Below are 24556 nucleotides of genomic sequence, written 5' to 3' on the forward strand. Positions count from 1 at the left end.
CATTTTGGTTTTGCTTCTTCAAGTTGACCGTGCCAAAATTTTCCTTTTGAACAAACAAAATTTAATCCTGGCATCTGAGCAAGCCCGGTTACTGGGCTCATATGAGGTCCAGTTGAAAAAGTTTTGCATGGCTGTGAGAAGCAGTTTTCTTCCTGCTGAAAAAGTTAATGAAACCTCTGCCCGTCAAATCAGAAAACTTTTAACTGCATCCTACAGGGGTAACAAACAAATTTGTTTCTCTTTGCTTGGCTTTTTCTTCTAGCCTGCGAGCAGACTTGCTAGTGGGTTGTAGGGTGCAAAAATGGCAGAATGCAGGCAAGCGGACTCTATTCCAACCCTATTCCCCATTAGGTAGCATCTACTGTTAGCCTTAGGTGTCCTGCAAGGCATGATGAGGGATGAGATGAGACTGTTGACCCCCCAACAACCAAAAAACAAACCTTATTTTAACAGTACCCATACTGGTAAATCTCCACAGGGAAACGTTTAAGAGAAATTAACTAAGTTTCCTTTTCTAACTTGCACTCTATAGGGAGGGTGTTCACAAATGCTCTAGGGAGGCACCTTAATGAGAGGAAATCAACAAAATTTCTACCATTTCTCAATATTCTTCAGGTCACACGAGGATGGTTGACTGGAAAGGTAAAATTCACTTGACTTCCTCCTGAAGGTTATACACCAAATGGGAAATATATACCCAAGCTTACCCTATGTTTTCTTCATTACATGTAGTTACTTTGATGAGACAATACTGACCAGTACATAATGCAGTCCCTTGTAGTTTGTTTTCACAATAGACAGTAGAAATAAGCAAACACCAAAGTAATCCTGAGATCTCTGAAACCACTTATGCTGTACATGCATTTACAAAAACAAGACAACACACTCTTCCTTTAGTCTCAAAAGATTTTATTGAGGTTTATTCAAGAGGTTAATCTTCTGGCTTAAAGCATTTCTCCAGAGCCACCTGCAAATGGTAAGGATGAAAAATAATTAGTTGACCATTACATGAGTGGTTAAAAGAGATTTGTAGAAGCAAGACAGGACAAGGGGACATTCCATTTGTATCTGCAACCCCTACAAGAGGCAGATTCTGACAGCCTAGGTTTTTACTGTTGGCACCTTCGATGTTTGCAACCAAGGGGTTCAAACTTTTATCGGCTCCTTTGAAAATATTTTCTGACAGGCCTTGTGCAAGAGGTTGCTCTCCATGAGGTGTGGTGAAGACCCGGGGGCAGTGGGGGGGAAATAGGTCAATTTTTAATATCCCGTTCTATAAATTTAGTAAATTTCAATATAGCCCGCTGTTTTGAAAAGTTGTATTCCTTATTTGGTTGACCTATACATCCAGATACGATGGTGCTGCTTCTACAGAAGTCAGCAACCTTGTTGGAAGATAACGCTGTGATCGGCAATTTCTTGGAAACTTTTACTGAAATGTTTGTCTGCGATGAGAAGTTCTATTGATTAATTCGCTCAATCGAGTGAATTAAGTAAAGAAAATCTGAATAAAATGTTTTCAAAACTAGGTTCTCAAAATACAATGGTGAAATAGTATATTCTAACAAATTTTACATGTATTACATTAAATGCTGCACTCTCTTGTTTGCATTTCTTCAGTCTCGAGATCAGGCCAAACAAAGTGTACTGTGCACAACACAGGGTGCAACAGTTTGATTTGTTCATTGAGGTAGTTTTTGTATGCAAATTCTCTATGAATAATTTCAAATGGCTCCTGATAATTTAATGAGCTTTTGAATAATCAAAATATTATACCCCATACTAGGAAATGTCTCAGAAATGGATACCTCATTCTAGACCAGGAGTCACAAAATCACGACCGCATTGGGCAGCACATACCTGTATGGGTGTTGCGGGGGAGTAACCCATCCCCCACCCCCTGGGCTGCAGATACGAAAACAGGAATGTCAGAAGACAGATCATGCATCATGACAAACTATCTGTAATGCCGAACTAAGAATTGAACTTCACCAAGGCGATTAATCTGCCTGCATTATAAAAATGGCCATCGGACATTATGGGTGTACATGATTGTACATCTCAGTACAAAGAGCGGCACAAGACGGAATTCTGCAGTGCTAGTATTAACAAATTGATGTCTGTTTTTCATGGACCTGTCTTGTTTTTGATCAAGAATTTCATCATAACATTGTCAAAGTAGCTGCCATAGCTGTGGATCCACGAGGCGATAGCCTAAACGCATGAAACAGGAGACTGAAAAATCTGCACCCCCATTGTAAAATGAGCCATTCTTAGGATTCATTTTATAACCCAGTGTTTAATGTATAAAGGACTCTCCACTGTCTTTAATTAAAAGACAAGGAAAAGTTCTTGGTACATTACCTGCATAACCTAATAAGTAAAATTATACTTGGAACTATCGGTATTTACACATTTAGAGATATTATCTTTCTTACTTATTCTGTTGACATGGCTTGAACCTCTTCCTCTGTGTGCTTTCCCTTCTCGGCCAACTTAGATCGGTTCTTCCTCTCGAGAATCTTCTTACGATCTTTGTCCAGCTTCAATTTCACAATCTCCACTTTGCTTGGGTGAATTCCCACACTAACTGTAGCTCCATTAGCCTTCTCCCTCTGGATTCTTTCAATGTGGATGACCCATTTCTTGCGGTAAACTTGAATCACTTTGCCAACTTGTTGGCTCTTATAATGACCACGTGTGACTTGGACCTCATCATCTTTTCTGATGGGCATGGAACGAACGTTGTATTTCTGGCGCAGTTCTTTGGAGAGAGGCGAGCTCATAAGCTTTCTCCTCACACTCGAAGGTGCGGTAAAATGGGCTTTTCGGTTTTTTCTCCTCGAGGAAGTCACTTGGCTGTTAAGCTTCATTTTGAAGGCCGACCATGCATTCGAAGCACGAGCAAAAGAAAGATTTCGGCTAGAGGGGGGCTCTATAAATCCAATAACAATCATTATATGATACCCTAAAACCGCTGAGCATAAACAGTGCGGAGCTCAAGCAATGCAGCAAAACTAGTCACAAATGCAAAAATATCAGTCCAATATGGAGTCTTGCTGGCAGGTTGGACACATCTTGTGTCGTTTCTTGCTAACTTTGACGTTGTTAGCCATAATAACTTGCGATGCGTTCCGTCTACGTGACCTCAAAAACACAGTACAGCATATTCCGTTGAAAAGAGTGACTCGGGAAGGTGTATTTCGATACCTTGGAGGAGCCGACCCACACTTTGACAAGGAACTAAAAGAACTGCATGAATTTAGAGTTCGGCGAAGCGCGGAAGGTTCGCTACGTGTCCACAATCACACCAAAATAACGGAAGAATTCGAACTCGAAGGAGATAACCACACCGTGGCTTTCTTACATTGGGCAGGGAAAAATAGTTCCGTAAGTTCTTATGTTTTCCGTCGAAATTAAAAGCTCACTCTTTTTTTTTTTTGCTTAGTCATGAGCTTATTTGATTGTTTATAAACTTGCGTTTTCGTCTGTTTCTAAATTGTGCCGTGCGATTTTAACATATAAGCTTACATGCGTATACGTTGCTAGTAATCTTGAAAGCGAAACTTAAACAATAAGCTTATATATTATTGCAAACGTGCTCGCATTATGGAAGGTAAGTTTTTGTTTACAAGACTGCGAGTTTCTCATTCCTTCTGACGGAAATAATTCTCTAAAATATTTGCTTGTTTTATTTAATTTAAGAACAAAGAAGTTAAATACGATCGGCTGTGAAAAGCAAAGTTTTTATTTATGGTCTTTAATGGGCATATTTGTCACATGCCAACGACAATGAAACATGATCTTTGTTTGCAAGCGTTATTTTTTATGGCCCTCAAGGTTTTCTTGTTATCGTGTGGACCATTCGTTTTCGTGACATGTTTGCATTTAAGAAATAGAAAGCATTTGCCGTGTTTCTATTAAGTTTTAGCATAAATCTACTAGCGTTCTATCATGAATGCTGTTCTCTGATTGGCTACGCTACTTACTATCTATTCTGTGATAGATAGTGAGTAGCGTAGCAGTGTGTGCTTGTTGATATATAAAATGACGACTGCTTCTTGGCATGTTCAAAGTGCCTGTGAAGAGGATTTAGATAAAGTTTTGAATGACTAGCAGATTTATGCTAAATAGAAACAATTAGATTATTCGCTCTAGATTTCTCTGTTTCTATTCTAATGCGTAGAAACATGAGTGTAGGAAATTTTGGGGGAACAAGAAATGCTCTGGGCACATGATGCTATAGACTTGTGTTCTGACAGCTCTTTCGAGTTTTCCCAAACTGTCACAAGTATTTCTATAACTCAATAGAAACACTAAGAAATGTTTTCTATCTTTTTTGCCCAAAGAATATAATGAATGACACGACTACAACAACTTTTCTGTTCTTCATGCATTTATAGCAATATGATTTTTCCCCAATCAGTGTGCATATTTTCTTTGGGCAGTTTCCTAAAACATGTTTATATGTTTGCATTGTCATGGTATTTTTCATGAAAGTCTGTTACAATAGGAAGGGAATATGACAATACTGTCTCTTATTTCCAGGTGATCTATATATACACTTGCGGGAAGGTGAATCAAACTGAAAGTGAACATGTCCTTTGTGAAAATGCATACTTCTGGAGGTTGGTTTTCATGTAGCCTGTATAGAGCCTGTTCTCCTAAAAACACTCTAAACGATGGACATCTGTGTGTTACTGTTGATAATTGTGATCACTGAATAATATTACCCATGCATTAAAACCATTTCAGGCATAATATTATTACATGTGGAGAAAACAAAGGAAATTTCCCTCTGAATGTGATTTTTGCACAAGATAGTTAATAGCCTAGTTTGCTATATTCACAAGTAAAATACCGTATTTACCCGTGTATAAGTCGACCTTTCAAGACCTAAAAATCAGTCCGAAAATTCGCCCTCGACTTATACATGGGTCAAAACTTGAGATCCAAGCATTAGTTAAATAATTAGCATAATAATTGTCTTTCAATGTTCGCAAACATGTAATAAATGGCAGCACAGTTTACAACGTAAGTTCGCTTAGCGATCTGTTTCTCTATATCAGAGCTCCAAGTTGAAATACATCAACATTTATCCACTAAATGTTAACCTGAATGTTCTAGATACTCACTGACTCAATTTTGTCATAAAGAACCGATATTTTTCCTATAAATAAAGCTGTAAAGCCGCTCGAAGAAAACATCTTTCGCGCATCGAACTTCTCTGCTTAGTAACCTGGCAGGATACGGTCTCGAGCACGCGCGAGGACTTCTGTTTGTTACGCGCGCATGTTCTGACAATCAAGTATGGTTGGTAAGTGTTTTTTTTTCTTGTTACGTGAGTGGACCAATTAAACTGCTGTCGGTAAGTTAGATGTTTGGTTTCTTACGAACGTTGCTAGTGTTGGAAAGATCTTTTGTTTTCGGTTATGCACGAGGACCAATTAAAGTACTGTTGGTAAGTTCTTTTGTGTTGTTAGCTTTTAGTAGCTAGACAAAGACCAATCAAAATGATTCTTATCGATAGAAACAAACTCACTTGTTAGCGTGTTCATCATTTCTAACAAGGTCTTGACCGCGTTACATCAACTTTTTACGAAAATGTCTTCCAAACGAATGAAGTACACTGCGAAGTTTAAGTTGCAAGTTGTGAAGTTTGCTCAGGAATCGAACAACTGCGCAGCAAACCGAGAGTTTGGTGTCAATGAAAAGTTGGTTCGTGACTGGCCAAAGCAAGTTGAGAAACTCAAGTGTATGCCCAAGAACAAGTGCAGCAACTGAGGAAAACAGTGCCTGTGGCCAGAACTGGAAGACAAGCTCGTCAACTGGATCGAAGATCAGCGGCAGTTTGGATACATCGTGACCCGTAACATGATCCGAATCAAGGCACTTGCAATGATTGACGAACTGAACATCACTGGCTTCCAGGCATCCAACAACTGGTGCACGCGATTTTTACGTTGCAACAATCTAGCTCTTCGCCAGAAGACAAAGATTGCTCAGAAGCTGCCGGGAGACCTAGAGGAGAAGATTGTAAACTTTCATCGCTTCGTGCTGCACTGCAGAAGGAAAGCCAACTACGAACTTGTGAACATTGGCAATATGGACGAGACTCCTGTCTGGTTCGATATGCCTTCGGCCAGAACAGTCAGCACACGAGGAGAGAAAACCGTCTCCATTAATACGACTGGCCACGAGAAGTCCTGCTTCACAGTCGTCCTTTCCTGCCTGGCCGATGGTACAAAGTTGAAGCCCATGATCATTTTCAAGCGAAAGACCAAGCCTAAAGAAAAGTTTCCGCCAGGTGTAGTTGTACATCATCATCCCAAGGGCTGGATGGATGCAGACGGCATGAAGCTGTGGATTCAGAAAGTCTGGAGTTCGCGACCCAGCGGTTTGCTGAGAAGAAGAAGCCTGCTTGTCTGGGACGCATTTAGGGCCCACCTTGCTGAGCCAGTGAAACGAGCACTGCGCCAGACCAACACGGATGTCGCAGTCATACCTGGCGGATTAACCAGCGTCCTCCAGCCGCTAGATGTCTGCCTGAATAAGCCATTCAAGGACCGAGTCCGAGAAAGATGGACAACCTGGATGGTGGAAGGAGAGAAGACCTTCACTCCGGCTGGAAATGTGAAGGCAGCTTCGTTGACAACTGTGGCTTCATGGGTCTTAGAAGCATGGCGAGATCTACCTGAGGAGATGGTCACACGATCGTTTAAGAAATGTGGAATTTCCAACTCTACTGATGGCACAGAGGATGACATGTTGTGGGAAGAAGAAGAAGGTACTGTTCCAGACGAAGAGAGCGAAGACCAGGAAAGTGAAGACGAAGACGCGTATGATGATTGCCTCACAGAAGAAGAGTGGCAAAACTTGTTTGGCACGAGTGATGAGGAGGAGGACTTCGACGGCTTTTAGCAAGCAGGGACTGTGCTTGCTTACAAAACGGCTCCTTTAGGAGCCACCAAATAAAACAAAAGTCAATGACCAACTGTAAAATTGTGTTTTAGTTGTTTTCTTATAATGTTCTGCATGCAGGCGAATGCAAAATTTTCAAGTAATGGAAAGCCCAGGTAAGCAAGCCACGTGTAGCTTTAGTTTTATTTCAGTTACCAGTACTTGACGGATTTCGAGGCTTGGCTACCAAGTTCCCCAACTTTGTTTATCGAGTCGTTTTGGGAGAGTCCTGAGCTTCTTTGGTGTTTTGCCTGTCTTGTAAAGCCACTTCTTATCTCTTCAGACTTAAAAAGGTTCATTTGAAATCATCATGTTCGATTTTGTGAGCATTTTACAAAAATTATCGTCAAAAAGCCCGCATACATACATGTTGCTAAACTAGATAAAACGCTTGTGTACATGCCATAATAAGCTTACTAAAACTTTATGTTGAAACTTGCTGTGATTTGTTCACATATCCGTAGTAGCTGAAAGAAAATTCTGAGAAATACAAAATAAGTTTTCCAAGAAATTCTTACCTGGAAATTAAGAAAATCTAGTTTTTGGCCTCAAAAATTGGGGGTCGACTTATACACGGGATCGACTAATACACGGGTAAATACGGTAGATGACTCGCAAAATAATGTCATTGCCAAAAGAAATTTTGGTTATGAATAATAAAGGTTAACGCATTGAACCTAATTCATTAGACGAAATGCACAGGTAAAATTTTCGCATCAAGGGTTTATTAAAAACTTATGTGCGATGTTCCCTTATCTCTAAGTGGCACTGTACATGGATCTCTTTTGATCTGACTTTCAAACTTCAAAATAATTTTAACTAGAATTATCCTTAATGTAAATCTCACTGTCTCACATAATGTTACAAATTTCAGTTACTCTCGAGATATTTGTCAGCATGACTAATAGATTGTTTTCATGCGATGTCATCGAATTCCAAAATCCAAAACTAAAGAGCCGCAAAAATTTTTATCCTCATAAGGCATAAGGGGATCTAAATCTATATCTGGTTACAACTTTTCAGCTCAATAGCGTGCTTGGTTTGGAAACCAGCGCTGTTTGAAGTTCGGAGTTATGACAGTGCATGACATACCGCTCCGATCATGTAAAAAATATATATATACACTTCTGTAGTGATTTTTAGCCTTTTTAGTAGTTAAAGTATTAGGAAAAGTGCCTGTGTAAATGTTTGTTGGTTCAGTTCAGATAATCAGTCTCCTTGATAGCCAAAGTAAGTTCCAGATGGTTGCACTATTTTCCGGCTGCCATGTTGGTGGAGCACAGAGCTCCACCAACATTGTGGCTCCATACTGGGCTCTGTAAATTTGCACAAAACATTTTGACGAATATCTGAAGTTTGGGAAAACGCAGAGACCCAAAACTTGGAGAAGTGTCTTCTTTACCTGTCTCCTATAATAATAACATTTCTTGACTTAATCCACTGAATAGTTTTCGATTTATTTTTTTGTTGTGTGACAGTGAAAACCATCTATACAATGTAAAACACTTAGTTAAATGTTGCACTTAATTAATTAAACTGCAAATGATCAATGGACAAATCAGGTTGTTTTCCTCACATTCCAGAAAAAAAAAATCAAATCATGTGGCCTTGATCGTGATTATCATTGGTAAAACACAGAATCCTCTCTCTCCTATTTTTCTTGAGCTCAGAGTGGTTGGCTATAGACTGGCTATTTTCTTGCTAGGTGTATAAAGAATTACACGATATATGGTCAAGATGGCGGGATATTGGCCAAGTTCTTTTTTGCGTGTTTATAGAACGAGATGGAGTCGAGGTTCATAAACACACCAATAAAAATTTATTATTAGGCTTCTGTTTTGGCTTTGGGGAAATCTTTCTTGTGGGATATAGCGTGTCATCCCGAGTGGGCAAGATACATGTAGTGCTATCTCGCCCTCTCGGGTAGCCAATCATAGCACAGGATTTGGTTCAATTTGTCCGTTCACGGAGCTAGCCCAGTGTTTCTACCAGACCCCGCCATTGTGGGAATCCCGCGTTGCCATCAGAGTTGGCTCTCAGAAAAATGAACAAAGGGCCAATTTGGCCCTTTCTTTTTACAAGGCTGCAGGTTTCACACCAGCATAGTATTTTAAAAACCATCCCAGGGCTTGAAATTGCGACCGACATAGTTGCCAATGCAACCAACATTTCATCCTTGGCAACCAAAAATTCTGGTTGAGTTGCAAGCCCTAGGATTTCACGGTAACAATCGTTTCCAGTACCGTGTCGTTACCGTGATTCAGAGATACAGTAACTTAACCGAAAAATTGTTTGCCACGGAGATCTTCAGCCTTGCCGAACAAAATTGATTAATTTTTGATAAACGTTTTTTCCTGTTGTAATTCTCAAGAAGTGGAGTAATTTCTTTGATTAGCACTCCAGTTACATATGAAGCTAAAACATTGATTTGCGTCACCCATCCTGCGTCTTGTATCCATCCCAAAGTCCATCGCATGGTATGTGCAACAGTGTTTCGGCCAGAAAATTTTACTTGAGGGCCAAAGTGGTCCCTGAATACTATTTTTAGGGGCCAGTGTTTTAGGAAAGAGGCCAATAAATAATAAATGGTAAAAAATAGTTGCCAAATGCAAATTCTTGGTTGCCAGATACTAGTATGAAGGATCTGTGCATTACAACAGAATAATCTATAGGCATACGTGACGTAGTCAATGATCAAGGGCTCGCAATACTTTACAGGGCAATTTCAAACACGGTCAGTTTTCCGATGTAAGAGAATCAATACAGCAAAGCAAAAGTATAGACTGACTTCTCTTCTTATGTTGAATGTTTCAGAAGCAAAGATCTTTTGATATGGTTTTCTAGAAGGACATTATTTGTGAGAAAATAACGGTTATTGATAGTCAACACAAAGAAATGTAGTCACCATCATGGCAACTAAACCAGAATTTTTGGTCGCCAAGGATGAAATGTTAGATGCACTGCTGACCGTATCAGTCGCAATTTGGAACCCTGGGATGGCTTTTAAAATACTCTGCCTGTGTTAAGCCTGAAGCCTTGTAAAATGAAAGGGCCAAATTGGCCCTTTTTTGCTTTTTCTGGGGGCCATCTCTGATTGCTACGCGGGATTCCCGCAATGGCGCGGTCTGGTAGAAACACTGTGCAGTGCAGTCTGGAAAGGATCTAAGATGGCAGACAAACGGCTGATATAGGGCGAACCAGCTTCATCCCAGCAATTTGTTTACATGGCATATACTGCGAGGAAGAAGTACAAAAGTTTGTCTTTGTATAATTAAAAAAACATTCGGCAAGAGGTAATTTTGTACTGATTTCGAAACTGTTTTCCTGTTTCGGAGAACATCACTTTGTTTTTAAACGTAAGCTTACTAGCCAAGATCCATGCCACTGAGTAGATGTTAGCTCATATATATACATGTAATAGTGTTTGTTTCATATGATTGATACTATTTTCATTTTCATTTATTTGTGTCTAAATTGAGAGTGTGATTTTTTCACAAAAGTTTCCCATCACTGATTATTTCCCACAACCACTGGACACGGAACCGAAAATGTGTTACTGATGAAATTTGAAATCCTAGGGCTTGGAGTCGTCATAGTGGCGACTACATTTCTCTGTTTTGACGATCAATGACTGTTATTTTCTCACACATTATGTCCTTCTAGAAAACATGTCAGAAGTCAATCCATCCTTTTGCTTTGCTGCATTGATTCTCTCACATCGGAGAACTTCCAAATGGCATTGCAAACCCTTGATCATTGACTATGTCATTTATGCCTATGGATTGTTCTCATGTTATGCACAGATCCTTCATACTAGTATCTGGCGACCAAAATTTGCATGTGGTGACTATTTTTAATGATTATTATTTATTGAGCTCTTTCCTAAAAAATTGACCTCCTAAAAAAGATCTACAGGGGCCATTTTGGCCCTCAAGTAAATGTTTCTGGCTGGAACACTGCTAGCTGTAATAAATTTAACAATTATTGACATCAGTGTTTCATGTGTCTGGCCTGTTATTGATCAGAAATTTCGTCGTAACATTGTCAAAGTACATGTAGCTCTGAATCCACGAGGCGATAGCTGAGTGGATCCACAGACTACTTATTTTGACAACATCTTGTGCAAATACATGTATGTAAAGATCTGGGCAGAACTTATTAGTAGCCAGGAGTATACATGTAAGTTATGGGAAGTGGGAGGCTTAGACCTCTCTGTTTCCCCCTCTTCTCAGCTCAGTGAACTGTACAGACTTCCATTTAACTGGTTTGTTTACTTCACTCACCGGTAAAGAACTTGTTTGCATGTTGATTTACGACTGATTGAACTTTTCTCCTTGCAGATCAACTGACTATGGAAGCACTTTTCATCGTGAAGATTATAAATTCGAAGGCTCAAAGACCATTAACAATGTGGATTTCTGCCTTAGCAACCATACAAAGGTAATAGGTAATCGTTTATTTCTCATTGCCTACATGTAGCTAGAGAGTGTATTTTAATCCGATCACATCATATGGTGAAGGGAAAATCCTAAACTAAATCCCTATCTTTAACTTTAAGTTCTCACCCCACAAAGTCCAGAGTTGTAAGTAAAGGATACAGTTTTTTATTGTTTCCAGCTTGCTTCTGGTTAATATGTTACAGAATGATCTAATTATAATACACTTGAGAAAATTAGTTGATTGTGATTGGCTCAGGGCCAAGTGGAGGCCATTGTTTTTTATGTAAGGTAGTATTAAGCTCACATACAGTGCTGGAAATAACAGTCGGTCATCAGACATTGTCTGACCAAATTTTGATATGTCCAGCCAATTTCACATTATGATCGGACATAATGTGTGAACATTATTTTCGCCGACACATTTTGACTTCTTCCTTTGAAGTTATTGACCATCTATAAGTTGGCTAGATACATTGTTAAAGGGCTCGAAATTGCGACTGATACAGTCACCAATGCAGCTAACATTTCATCTTTGGTGACCAAAAATTCTGGTTTAGTTGCCATAATGGCGACTACATTTCTCTGTGTTGACGATTAATAATCATGGTTATTTTCTCAGACATCATGTCCTTCCAGAAATACATATTGGAAAATCTTTGCTTCTAAATTATTCAATGTAGAAAAAGAAATCAGTCCATCCTTTTGCTTTCTCACACAGAAAAACTTCCAAATGGCTGAGTGGTTTGAAATCACCCTACGATGCATTGCAAACCCTTAAGCATTGAGTACGTTATGTTTGCCTAAGGATTGTGTCTCTTGTAATGCATGGATCCTTCGTATGCCTTCATAATTGTGTTAGCAGACATAAGCTATGTATGCAAAATAAGTGGCCAAAAAAGTCTTGGAAATTTTGTCTTTACCGATGTTATACATAGAGTCCTTATCCGAATAAAATTCCCACTTGATTTTCATCACTTGGTTGCCAAGTGGCTCCTCAAGAATTTTTTTAATTTTGAGCCCTGAACTCTGACAGTTTGAGCCATATTTGATAGGCAACTCAAAAAGCAGAAGTGTTCATTGTTCCTGTTCTTGCCAAATAAAGTACTCTTTAGAAATCGCATTATATGCATTGCAATATGCTGTTAGGACTTCATGTACATGTATGTACCCTAGGCCTAGAGTAAACTTTGGTAGTATATAGAGCTACATGTAGGTTTATATAAAACTATTAATTATTTATTTATGTAAAACTAGGTTTATATAAAACTAGTAGTATGTAAAACTAGGTTTGCTTGAATAACATATACAGAATAAGTGAGGGATCAATGGAGTCATCTAGTAGATAAATTCATCTAGTTAATCATAAATGATTATTTAGTACTAAATCAAATGTAAATGCCCTCTGATAGCTTGTGATAAAAAACAGAAATTTTGCAAAATTTTTGGGGCAGATTATGCGATAAGAACGGGTTGTTATGCGATGAATTAAGGAAATTATGTGATTTTCCCCAAGCTATTTTAAGTTTTTTTGATGTGGTTTGGGAAGAGGAAAACCACTTTTGGGTTGCTCCAAAGACAATTTGAACTTATGTGTATTTTAGGAACAATAATATGAACATCTATAGATGCGTATACCTATAGAGGATATTACATGCCCACATGTGGATACGAATTTTATCTTCAAGTGTTCAACTGGATGCGCGAATGAGTGAGATATTGAGTTGAGCACAACAAGACAAAATTCGTATCCACAAACAGGCATGTAATATTCTGTTTATTACATAAACACACTAATGATGACCATTGACCATTTTCGGAAGATTTCTGACCACTTTCCGAAGATTTGCGAAGATTTTCCAAAATTGTTCTGAAGGCCAGACGAACGCTTCCGAACATTTTCCAAACATTGCCAAAGATTGCCGAAGATGACCAAAGTAGATCCAAAGATGTTTTGATCATACATCAGCAAATTTAAGTGTAGTTAAAGGGACAAAAGAAAAATGATATAAAAAAAGGAATGATATCTTCACAGTGTGAATGATAAAAATAGTAATTATCTTCACTGTGTGGGATGAAGATATGATTTTTTAGGAAAAGGGAAAATCCTGGTATTTCACTGGTGTTTATATAATAAATTGGAATAAAAAAAGACTTGACGTGCTTGTCCACCACAGACTTCTGAAGATAATTGATTACAACAACAAATAAACCATCTTCAGCCTATCATCCAAGTGGAAGGGGTATTTTCTTCAATCTTTTGTAGATACATTTGGTAGAAGGTGCGATTCAGTCTTTTCAGTCCAAGAAACAGCGGGTGTTTTCAGTACAAACTTATCCAAGAGCAGCGTATGTTTTATTTCATAGTCCACAAAAGAAACTACATTTTCCGTCAAAATAAACAACGCTTTGATCATTAGTTGTCGTTATATGTACCAACAATTCTGATTGACCAAAGCAAAGAAAGGGATTGTTTGCATTACACCAGTAGGCAATTCTTTGAGAATGAAAACTAGTACCAGTCCCTGGATGTCCAAAAAATGCCTTGAACTTTGATTGTTTACAAAATCAAAGATTGTAGAAGATATTTTTCAAGACTTTTTCAAAGGGAAATCATCTTGAAATGACAAGTAGATGCAGGATTTTTCCAGATAAAACGTTTACTAATGGTTTATTTTGTTAAAATTACACTATTTTTCATGAATTATGCGATTTTTCATGAATAGTGTGATCGGATGTGATTTGAGGTCCATTGTGCGAAATCGCACCATCGTGTAATATCAAAAGGCCTGAAAAGAGTGACAAACACCTGGCAATTACACAAAGTTTTATGTAGTTACAGAAAGTACTCCTTTGCATTTGTCATTCATTTGGCTTAATTGCCCATTGCAGTTACTGTAAATAAAATACATACAGTACAGGTACATGTATCATGTTGTGGAAACTTATTGATTTTACTGATTCACTGGGAAAAATTAATAATTATTATTGATCTTATCCCGATATATTGAACAATATTATTAGTTACTTTGCCACCAAATTGGGAGTTCGTTTACAACGATATCCTGATTTAACAATATAATTTTGTTGTCTCCTGGCCATATCTTCGAATCCGGGTTCCACTTTAATAATCAAATATCATCTTGTCATTGACGTGTTCTCCAGGTTATCGTGAGTGTCTTGAAGCCCAAGACTACCCTCTACATTTCCGAGGATGAAGGGAAAACCTTTAGAAGAGTTCCTGTGAATTTCTCTCCTCATGTGATTTCTTGTAATCCTGTATCAGACCATCTTATTGTTGCTCAGGATCAAGATACGAAAAAGGTTTGTGGAAGATATATTTAATTAACTCTTTCACTCATTTCAGTATTTCCAGTTTTGTCCAAGTTACATACATGTACTAATCTAAAAATTTCACTAGTTTTGAAAAGCCAATATTACGGTTCAACGCTTGGGGAAATAGATAGTGGCCGTTTAAAGGAGGCTGGCCACTTAATAGAGGTAACAACAATAGAAAAGCCCTCATCGGGACTTTGCTAACTGGCCACCTAATAGGGTGAGTGTTTAATAGGTTGCTGCATAATAGGGGTTTGACTGTAGAGAGGGTTTTGCAATAACATTCATTTCAATGGTACAAGTATGCACATTGGTGTCACTGAGGAAACAGAAAATGTGACGAAACTGTGTATTAAAATTATATCAAACACTTAATGACTGGCCTCCAAAGAAACAGTGAGTTTTGTTTTCCCTAGACCCTTGATGTTCTGTGAGGTGAAGCAGAAGGAAACATTGAGGGTCAAGGGGAAACAAAACTCCCTGTTTCCTGTGGGGTCAGTCATTAAGTGCTTTGTTATACCTCCCAACTAATGCTGGCTCAGACACAAATTTGCTCTGGTTTCAAGTAACATGTGCGAATCCAGTCAAGTCATGTTCAAGTGATCATGTGTGAGTCAAAAGTTCTAGTTGTTGTTTCCCTAAGGAGTTAGTGACTTTTGATGTGCAACATGTGACTTGATCTGACCTCCATTTTGATAGCTTATTTGAGTTGGCAGGTATAACAATGCTTGTTGTTTCCTTTGAACACCATTTAATAGTTATGTAACCTTTTTTTGGAAATCTAGGGATGGTGAATAATAAATGGGAGACATCGCGAGAAGGCGAGACTAGTGTTTTTCTTTGCAATACTGAGATATTGTTAGTAACTTCTTCAATTGCGAGACCAAGACTTCAAATTGTTTTAAATGTGAGCTCCAGATGTTGAGGTTCTAAGATTTTCAGACAAAATTTCTTAAAGCAAACAAATCGGTACTTTGAGACTTTCTTAGCCTTCCAAAAATTGAGACTGTGAGACGCAAATAACTATTAAAAAATTGAGACAGTCACAGTGATACCCATGAAATTTGATGAAAATTTAATATTATGGTGAGAACCATGGATGTTTTTTTGAAGGACCATTGGCTACCCCTAGATCTAAAGTAAAAGAAGGAAATAGAAGGTTGTCATTCAAAGGTTGTCTACACCGCCAATTGATGTATACATGTAGTTCATGCATACAGTACCACTCCGAATTAGCTTATAATTGACAGAGAACAGAAAAAAGAATTTTTTAATGGGAATGTTGTGAAACACAAAGAAAGCACTGAAATACCTGTGAATTCTTCTCTATTTTAGGTTTACTATTTCAAGGATGGGGGCACACGATGGACTGAACTCTCTGACAAGGTCGTGAGACATTACTGGTGAGAAAAAGTCAAATACATGTGATTTTTGCATCCACATTACCTGAATTTCCAAAAATAAGAATCTTAAAAACTTCCAAACATCACCAAGGAAGTTCCAACAACTTCCCAACTTTGACAAGAGATTTCTGAAGATGTTGTCAGTGATGAATTTAGGACTCAAATGTGATACATGTATTTAGCACTGTTCATTAAACTATTTTGGGTGGAAATTGAATTCAGTTTTTCATGCTTATGTAATGGATGCTAAACAAGTAGTCTTGAATTGTGAGTCATGGGTGTGACATTATCTTGCACATCTATGTGTGTGATTGACGGTTTCCATCGACAGGCGTGTAACACACTCATGATGCATACACTCAGGTGAGTTTGCAGGTACATGTGTACAGTTTGCTGACAGCTGGCCATTTCCTGGTTTTCTGTTAAACAACTGTTGGCCATTTGTCTGTTGATAGTTGTCATTTGTCAGCCATGTTCATTGTTCAATAGTGGGCTGACAGTTGTAAAGGTTTTAGAATAAAATGTTACACTCCAACAAGCCCTATGGTGGAATCTTCAGTGTAGCAGGAGGAGAGGGAGACCACGTAACAGCTGGAGAAGGGATACAGATTGCACCATCCAGTCGAAAAGCTACACATGGACCGAGATGGAACACTTGGCCAGGGACAGAGGGGACTGGAAGTGATCTGTCAGTGGCCTATACTCTGAAATGGAGTGAAATGGCTTCAGATCAGATCAGTTCCACCCCTTAAGGTCTTTTGGCATATGTTATCTTTGGACTCTGGCTAGTATAGAACCAGAAGTCTCAGGGCTGGGCACAGGGAAAATGGACCAGTTGCGAGGATGACTTTGCTTGCCTGGTTTGACCATCTAGAGGAAAGATTGTTTTATAAAGAAGTTTAGTTCAAAACGTTTTTCCCGTGTGTGAAAACCAGTTGCCCTGTGGGTGAAAACGTTATTGAAACCTGGCTGATAGAACTCATCTGAAATGATTTGTGAATTTTGTGTGTGTATGTGTGTAGTGTTTCAACAGAGTTGTTGTTGATTTTTTTTTTAAATCTCTTTCACACCAATTATTATTACCAGTTATTAATTGACCAATAATTTTGTTTTTTTTAGGGGATCTCATCATGTTGAAGGATGGGGTAAAGTACTCTTCCTTGAAGTGCAGGATAAATCAAAATGTAAGTGGAATATATAAATTATTGCGTACGTCTTACCATATTTGCAAAAACATGCTGGCAAAGAGTGCAAAGACAGTCCCAGCAGCTACAACTGCCATGATCACTCCCCTGGCTAGGAGATTGGCCCATCACACATGTACATGACATGTCATTGTGCCTCTCCAGCAGGGTCCCATGTCAACACAGAACCCTCAAGCAATGTTCAACAACTGAGCAAAGTGCCCAGCCACACAGTCAATGTCAACCTTATGTGGCACTGAGAACTCAAGTCTTGCTAAGTGAAGGAGATAGGAAATGACACTCTTCTCTGCTTTTGACAGCTGGCCCCCGGCAAACCACTAGCAGATGTGCCAGTGCCTGGGCATGTCCTCATCCCAGCCTTGACGGGTGAAAACCTAGCAGGCATGTTTTTGCGAAATCGCTCAGATGTACATGTATTGATCTCCAGTTGCAATCTTTTATTATCCATAGCAGGGACAGATATCTTTAGCCTGGGTTGATCAGTAGCTATGCCCACTAACCCACATGTAATTTTACTAGTTAGTATGGAAAATGTGTCTGCATGTATTGTGAGATAAGAGATTCACTGAGTGATCCTGATTGCTGCCATTTTCTCTAGCCATGTCCCATGGATTGGAGTTCTAAATCAAACTCCCTACTTATTGTTCAATTTTAATCCAGCTTAAGTGTTGGACATTTTTATTTAATTATATTGACCAGGCTGCCTGTAGGGGGGCTGTCCCGTGTATTGATGTCGCTGAACGTGAAGTAACATTGTACAGTCACATTAATTGAATGTCAACAACAACAACAACAACAACAACAACAACAACTTCATTGGTACTCATACTTAGAATTAAAGTTCACAAAAATAAGTTTTAAAATAAAGCAAGTACATGACTGCCCAAAATAACCATTAGTTAATGGGTTAATTAAGACTGGGCAGGTATCCTTAGTGATTACAGCAATTATTTATTAGGGTCAGATACTAGAAGAGAAAATAAGATAAAGACACATACAACAGCACACATAGCACACACACAAAAAAGACTAAGTATGTAACCTTGCAACATTCCCTCAGGCCCTGTTCTAGATCAGATTATGCTTCTTTTGAAATTTTGTTTCACCAGAAGCCACAGCCTTTGACGTTGAAAGAATTATTACAGGCTGTACATGTCACAATTTTTTCTGTAGACAATCTTGAACTTTGGATTGTTGTAATTTATTGCAGCTCACACTCAGGGAAATTATAGTATTTGTGAGTAAACACAACTCAATCCCAGTCTTGAAATGTGTAAATTGAGGCTTTTTGTTTTCTCAAGGATATTAATAAGTGGTTTATGCTGTCTAGTTTTGTTTTAAATGCTAACTGATGACCACAGACTGTAGCTACTGTAGACAAACATTATCACTTGTAAAGGAGTGACCAAACAGATGTCTTACAAAAATCATTTGAACATACAGGAAAAGGCAGGAAAAAAATTGTTGTTCACATACAGCTGTACATATAATTAAGAAAACTTTAATGCTGTAAATCCTCGAATTAGCACCTGGGGTGCTTATTTCAAATTTAGGAGAAGACGGGGGAAGGGGGGGGGGGGGGGGGGCACTTATTTAATTTTTCCCAAATCGTGGCCTGACATGATCATTTTTAGTGCAGAGTACATTATTGGGATGGTTTGGGGGTTGACGTTGCTAAAGCACTATGGCAATATGGCAATATGGCACTATGGAAATAAGGTGTAAACTTTAATGTTTGTTTAATTAATTAATTTCAATTAATTCATTAGGCTTGCAGTAAGGGGGGGGGGGGTTAGGATGGGTAGGTAGTTGTGAGCACTACGTAAAATGGGTGGTGCATGTACCTACCTTACTTTTATGATCACTTCGAGAAGCTATCTATTTGTTTCAGAGAGCCCCTTGCTCTCCTTTTGGTACTTTTCTCTTTAGAACAAAACCAATATTTGCTCTAAATGCATGCGCAGATTAATAAGCATTAGTGTCAACTACACCTATCAGGTGAAAGATACATTTCATACAAGATCACATGCTAACGTTGAGCACTTTTCCTTGTGGTAGAACCCTAATAAGTCATACGCGTGCGTTCTAACGTTGTTAGCATGATACAAGGATGTTACTGTGACTGCATGTCTTTTGGAATTACACCTACATGTAACTTGGTTCAAGAAGTATCATCTATTGTTTCCAAACTACACTAGTGCGTTTATTTCATCCTTTAATTGTCTCCGTCAAAGAGACCAAAATGTTCATACCCACAGCCGAAACTCTCCCGAGTAAGTGGCATTATATCCTTCACCGATGAAGGATATAATCTCGGTCAAGTAGCGTTGTTTACTTTCAATACTTCTGGTTGAAACGCTCTGCAGTTGTATTATTCGATATCAATGTGTATTTTAAATTTAAGTGGTTTTACTGTTGACGCCAAAGGTGGCAACAGGACACGCTGTTTCGTGTCAATTTGATAATTAGATTAGTTCCTGTTTATCAGTCAAAAGAAAATTTGCATTTTAAAAGCAAATTGTTCCTCTCCAATTTCTTCATCTGACATTCAACTTTCTTCCATTTATCTCCAGCTGTGAAAAGAATACTAGCACATCTTCTGTGTGTTTCCGAGAAAATAGTTTTAGGTTACATACCTTTGTGAGGAAAACAAGAGTATCAAGTTACATACGTTTTCGTGAAGAGTAAAATTGTCATGTTCGGAACTTTAATGTATGGGCAAAAATCACCATAAAACACTACAGTAAAATTCGAGAGCTGTCTTGACAAACGTTAATTAATTGTAAGTTATTCTTGGGCTGTGAATGAAAATACACACATCAAACATACACACTGCTAAGATTATGTCTCATCAAAATCGCTAGCTGACTAGCAAGGTCAGTGCAAACCAGGAGTGAATGGCAGGGGTTATATAGGAACTGTGTCATGAGTACTGCATCAGAGCTATGCATTACACTCTGCACTATCTGAGATTGTCTCACGTTTTAATACATCATCTGCGTGTAAACAACAGCATAAGCTGTTTATTGACATAAAAAGCTGATCTGAAAGTTTAAATCGCGGCACCGTTAGTGCTTAATGTGTTCAACATGTTCACTTAACGTGTTCAGAAACTGAAACAATGTACAAATCTGATACTACATGACGAAAACTATACATCCTTTGTTGTCTCATTACTCATCCACAAAATGGAGGGAGGGGAGGGGAGCACTTATTCAAGGGGAGGTGCTTATTTTAAATTTCGGCCTATAGGAGGAATGCTTATTCGAGGGGGGGGGGGCGCTAATTCGAGGATTTATGGTATTTCCATCTGGTCATTTAGCTTGGGCCTTCAAAAACATAAACCTGTGTCCTTTAATCTTCCTTCCAACTTCCTTCCAATAATATTGTTTAACTGACCATTTTCTTCTTTGAACTTTTTTTGTTACCAGATAGCTCAGTTTTAATGTATGCTCAATTGCCGTGTAGTTCCAGTTCAGGATGTGTGCAAGTTTTTGACAAGTCTCTGAAAGAGTTTATGTCAAACTCTTTAGAAGTGGAAGGCAAATATGTGTTTGTTCAGGTAGGGCCTGACTTAAGATTATTTAGCAACAAGACAATGGGATCAAGATTTCCATCACACATAGAAATCAGCAGTAAATAATCTAATTGTAGTTGTGATTAACTTAACACATGTGTTACAAGTGGGTGTAATGTTAGAAGCCTCACAGTTTTCAGGGCTTACTATAAGTAATGATAATTGGATCAAGTGAAGTGCAATTTAGGGAATAATGGGGTGAGTAATTTCAAAACTGGATGAACGTGTGACAGCATCTTTTGAAGCGAATCCTTTGAAGGTGGATTTTGACGTGACGTGAACTTAAACGGTTACTTTTAGCAGCTTGGACAGCATGGTTGTTTTTAAATAGATGTTTTTATTTTTGAAAGAAGTAGAGAAATAGACGAGAAAAAAAATCGACCGACCTCATATTGAACCGGTGTCACGACAAAACATAACTCGAATCCAGCCCGTTCAGCCCTTATTTGCTTGCGCTAGCAAAGCAACAGTAAGAGAATAGTGTAATTATATGGATAATAAAACTAGCAGCAAATGCCACGCTTTGGTGACTTCATCGTTTAGCCAAACAAAAGGTTTCTTTTGTTTTTCATTCAACAAAAGATCTCTAAAAGAAACCCTTGGAAAACTGAGTTTTTTGCATACGTTATTTCTCGAAAACGAAGCACAAATCAACAAAAACAATTATGCAACGATGCTTTTCATATCAAAGAAAGCAAGTCAGTCTGCCAAAAATTAGCTCGATCCTGCAAAAAATAAAAATTGGTCCAAAATGCTATATATGCCCTTTTTGCACAAAAGCCTTCAATTGTAGAGATCAAGGCTACAGGTGAATCAAAGCTTAATGACATCCCTGGTTTCTTCTTATGGTCACCCTTGTCACTTTCTGCATCTCATCTGTTCTTGCATCCATATTGTTCCTTTATGAATGGCAAGATAGTAAAAATAACCTGATCAAAAAACCATTAAAACTATTTCTAATTATATGTTAAATACTTTTTTTTTAATTTTGCAGAAAGATTTGAAGCTCAAAGGATTGTATGTTTTCTACCAAAACAGCTCCGGTTTTCACACTAACTTCTTTCAGAAAGCGCAGTTTCCCCTTGATGTAGAAGAAAAAGTAAGTGCGTAATTAATAATGTTCAAATACCTTGCCCATTGAAGGATTTCTGGTTTGAAATTCTAGTTTAGCTCACACTTTCCTTTGGAATGTTTGGCTTGAGAGGCCCACCCCTTGAAATTTCCCATGTCCTTTCATGCATGAGGTACATGTAGCTATGGATCTTTTCTGGAACTACACATTTTATTAACCAAATCCTTAATTAGGTAATTTGACTGCATACCCCTCAGTCAAAACATTAGTGTCCCAGATGGGAGGGAGGGGTTAATCCCCGATTAAAGAATGATGGTGGACAGAAATTTGGAAAAGAGGCACTAAATATGTACCTGTCCAGTGTTTCATTTTGTAGTCGTGGTGCAGATTATTTTTCACCCCTTGGACTATACTTCTAGGGCTTAGGTACTTGTTATAAGTCTGAAACAACAAGTTAACTGGCGTAGACAATTTGCTGGCTTCATGCCCTAACAATTACTGCTATGACTCTAATGATGGCCTTTTTGGTGAGATTTTACTTCCCTATGTGCTACCAATTGTCAAATTTACTCCTTAACCCTTCAAGCTGCAGAGAAAAACCTTATTTTTGTAAAATGACAACAGTACTAGTAGATTGAAAGACCACAAGTAATATACCAGTTGAAAGGTATTGTTTGGGGGTATGCCCTAAATCACCATAACAGACATACAAGATGTCAGAAATTGAATTGAGGAGTCTACCAAGTGAAAAAAATGAAACGTTCAAGAATACCTTATTTCCTTTGTATATATTGGGTATACCCCTAAACAATAGCTTTATTTGCAGCTCTAGGTGTGCAGATTTTTATCACATATTCACTTGTTCGTAAAATTGTAAAACACAAAAGTTGAAAAAACTTGAGGGGTGGTTAATCAAGTCTGATTTAGGTGCGGGGTGAGATTTTATGCTTCCAACATGAAGATATCTCAATGATCCTTTTGGTGTTCAAATCTGAAACGAGTTGGCCAAAATATTAAGCTCATTATAATATTTTGTGCCATGTTGCACTATCTGTGCTTAAAGAGTTAAAATGTAGGATGAGTCCACCTCCAGGGTTAATGTACCATTGTAAGTCAAAAGCTGATTATTGTGCAATGTTTGACTTGGTAGCTTTACAAGGTTGTTGATGCGAGTGAAAATGAAATGATGGTGGCGGTGAGACATGACACAAAAGACAATCAGCCCTATTACAACTTGTATGTGTCAGATGTGACAGGAGTGAAGTATTCGCTCTCCTTGAAGAATATCCTGGCTGCCAGGACTGAAGTATGGGGACAGAACACAACGCTGGTTGATATTCACAGGGTAATAATGACAGTTAACATATAAAGTCTGTTATCTCGCATGCAGTTGGCCTAAAATAATGCAATACGGCAATATAGGTAAATTTAAAGTCTGCATATGAGCCAAGTGGCCCACCAGGCTGGAGCTTATCCCGGTTTCTGTAGCATGAAGCGACTAGGAGATTTTTACTCCCTCATGGATGGGATAATAGTTGATCGCAGGGTTACCCCCAGCATTAAATTCACCGGTACCCATTTATGCACCTGGGTTGAGAAAGGCACTGTGAGAGTAAAGTGTCTTGCCCAAGAGCACAACACATTGTCGCCGGCCAGGGCTCAAACCCAGACTGCTTGATCCATGAGGTCACCGCACCTCCCTTAACAGCAGTATATGTATACTTGTTAATCACAACCTAAATGAGAATGCATCTAAACAGAAAATATCGCTTAATCTCTAAGTGATATCGACTGGTTCGGAAGTTCAGTTTCCATCACGTGTAAATAACTCATGTTTGATATAACAAAATTCTAACATGGTTCGGAGGCTTCCTGCTGAAATTGTAAATTTTCTGTCAGATTTCTTTGTCTGGTAATTCCTGTAAGATATTTGATACCAAAAGAAAAACAACAACAACAACAGAAAAAACAAAAGATAAAACGTTAACAGATATACATATATTACAGAAGTGTTAGAATTTTCAGTTGATCAATACATGATTATTTAGAATATGGCCTATTGTTGATTAAAACTGAATGGAGTTGAGAGAATTGGTTTGAAAACCTAGCAAGATTTCGGGATATGATTGTAATGGTTTACACTCCTTGTGTGTGTTCAGAGACTTCTCATCGTAAATGGCTTTTTTTGAGATCCTACATTCTAAAACAGGAATAATCATTGACAATTTATGTCTGAAATTTAGTGTTTGAATTTCATTCCCATTTCGTTTTTCATTGGATAATGGAAGAAATTCATGAAAGAAATATTTGTTTCAATTATTTAGTGACTTTTTTTGCTTTATATTTCAAATAATATTGGTGTAAATATGTATATTCATTATTTAATTAATAGTATCAATCTCCAGGCATTTAATGTGCTTATCTTACAGATGCTAAAAAATGGATCATTAGCCGGAATAAGACTTGTTCAAAATTTAAAAAACGCTCTCTGGTAATGGTTGAAATAGTTAAAAACTTAGTACAGTTTTTGATTGCCAGTCTGCAATCTTTGACAAACAGTGAATAAA

At 38.2% G+C, this 24556-nt stretch overlaps 2 protein-coding genes across 2 annotated transcripts in view; one reads left to right on the plus strand and one right to left on the minus strand.

Moving 5' to 3' along the window:
- Positions 1-892: 892 nt before the first annotated feature.
- LOC110061979 (large ribosomal subunit protein uL24-like) lies at positions 893-2926 on the minus strand. Its single transcript, XM_020768849.2, has 2 exons — positions 2439-2926; positions 893-967 (listed from the first exon to the last, which is right to left on the minus strand). The coding sequence occupies exon 1, from the start codon at positions 2871-2873 to the stop codon at positions 2439-2441; it is 435 nt and encodes a 144-aa protein (XP_020624508.1). The 5' UTR covers positions 2874-2926; the 3' UTR covers positions 893-967.
- Positions 2927-2971: 45 nt separating this feature from the next.
- The window catches only part of LOC110061977 (VPS10 domain-containing receptor SorCS2-like), a 52329-nt gene continuing 30744 nt past the window's right edge, over positions 2972-24556 (plus strand). Inside the window, exons 1-9 of the mRNA XM_020768847.2 lie at positions 2972-3390; positions 4549-4628; positions 11301-11400; positions 14562-14720; positions 16068-16135; positions 17255-17319; positions 20772-20902; positions 21912-22016; positions 23140-23334. Of these exons, the coding sequence (XP_020624506.2) occupies positions 3028-3390; positions 4549-4628; positions 11301-11400; positions 14562-14720; positions 16068-16135; positions 17255-17319; positions 20772-20902; positions 21912-22016; positions 23140-23334 (1266 nt within the window). The 5' untranslated portion in view covers positions 2972-3027. The remainder of the gene's footprint in view (positions 3391-4548; positions 4629-11300; positions 11401-14561; positions 14721-16067; positions 16136-17254; positions 17320-20771; positions 20903-21911; positions 22017-23139; positions 23335-24556) is intronic.

Source organism: Orbicella faveolata, unplaced genomic scaffold, assembly GCF_042242905.1.
Source record: "Orbicella faveolata isolate gen_17 unplaced genomic scaffold, um_ofav_v1 contig_1, whole genome shotgun sequence".
NCBI classification, from domain to species: domain Eukaryota; kingdom Metazoa; phylum Cnidaria; class Anthozoa; order Scleractinia; family Merulinidae; genus Orbicella; species Orbicella faveolata.

Coding starts and splice junctions, on each gene's coding strand:
- LOC110061979 (XM_020768849.2), bottom strand. CDS start 2,873: ATGAAGCTTAACAGCCAAGTGACTTCCTCGAGGAGAAAAAACCGAAAA.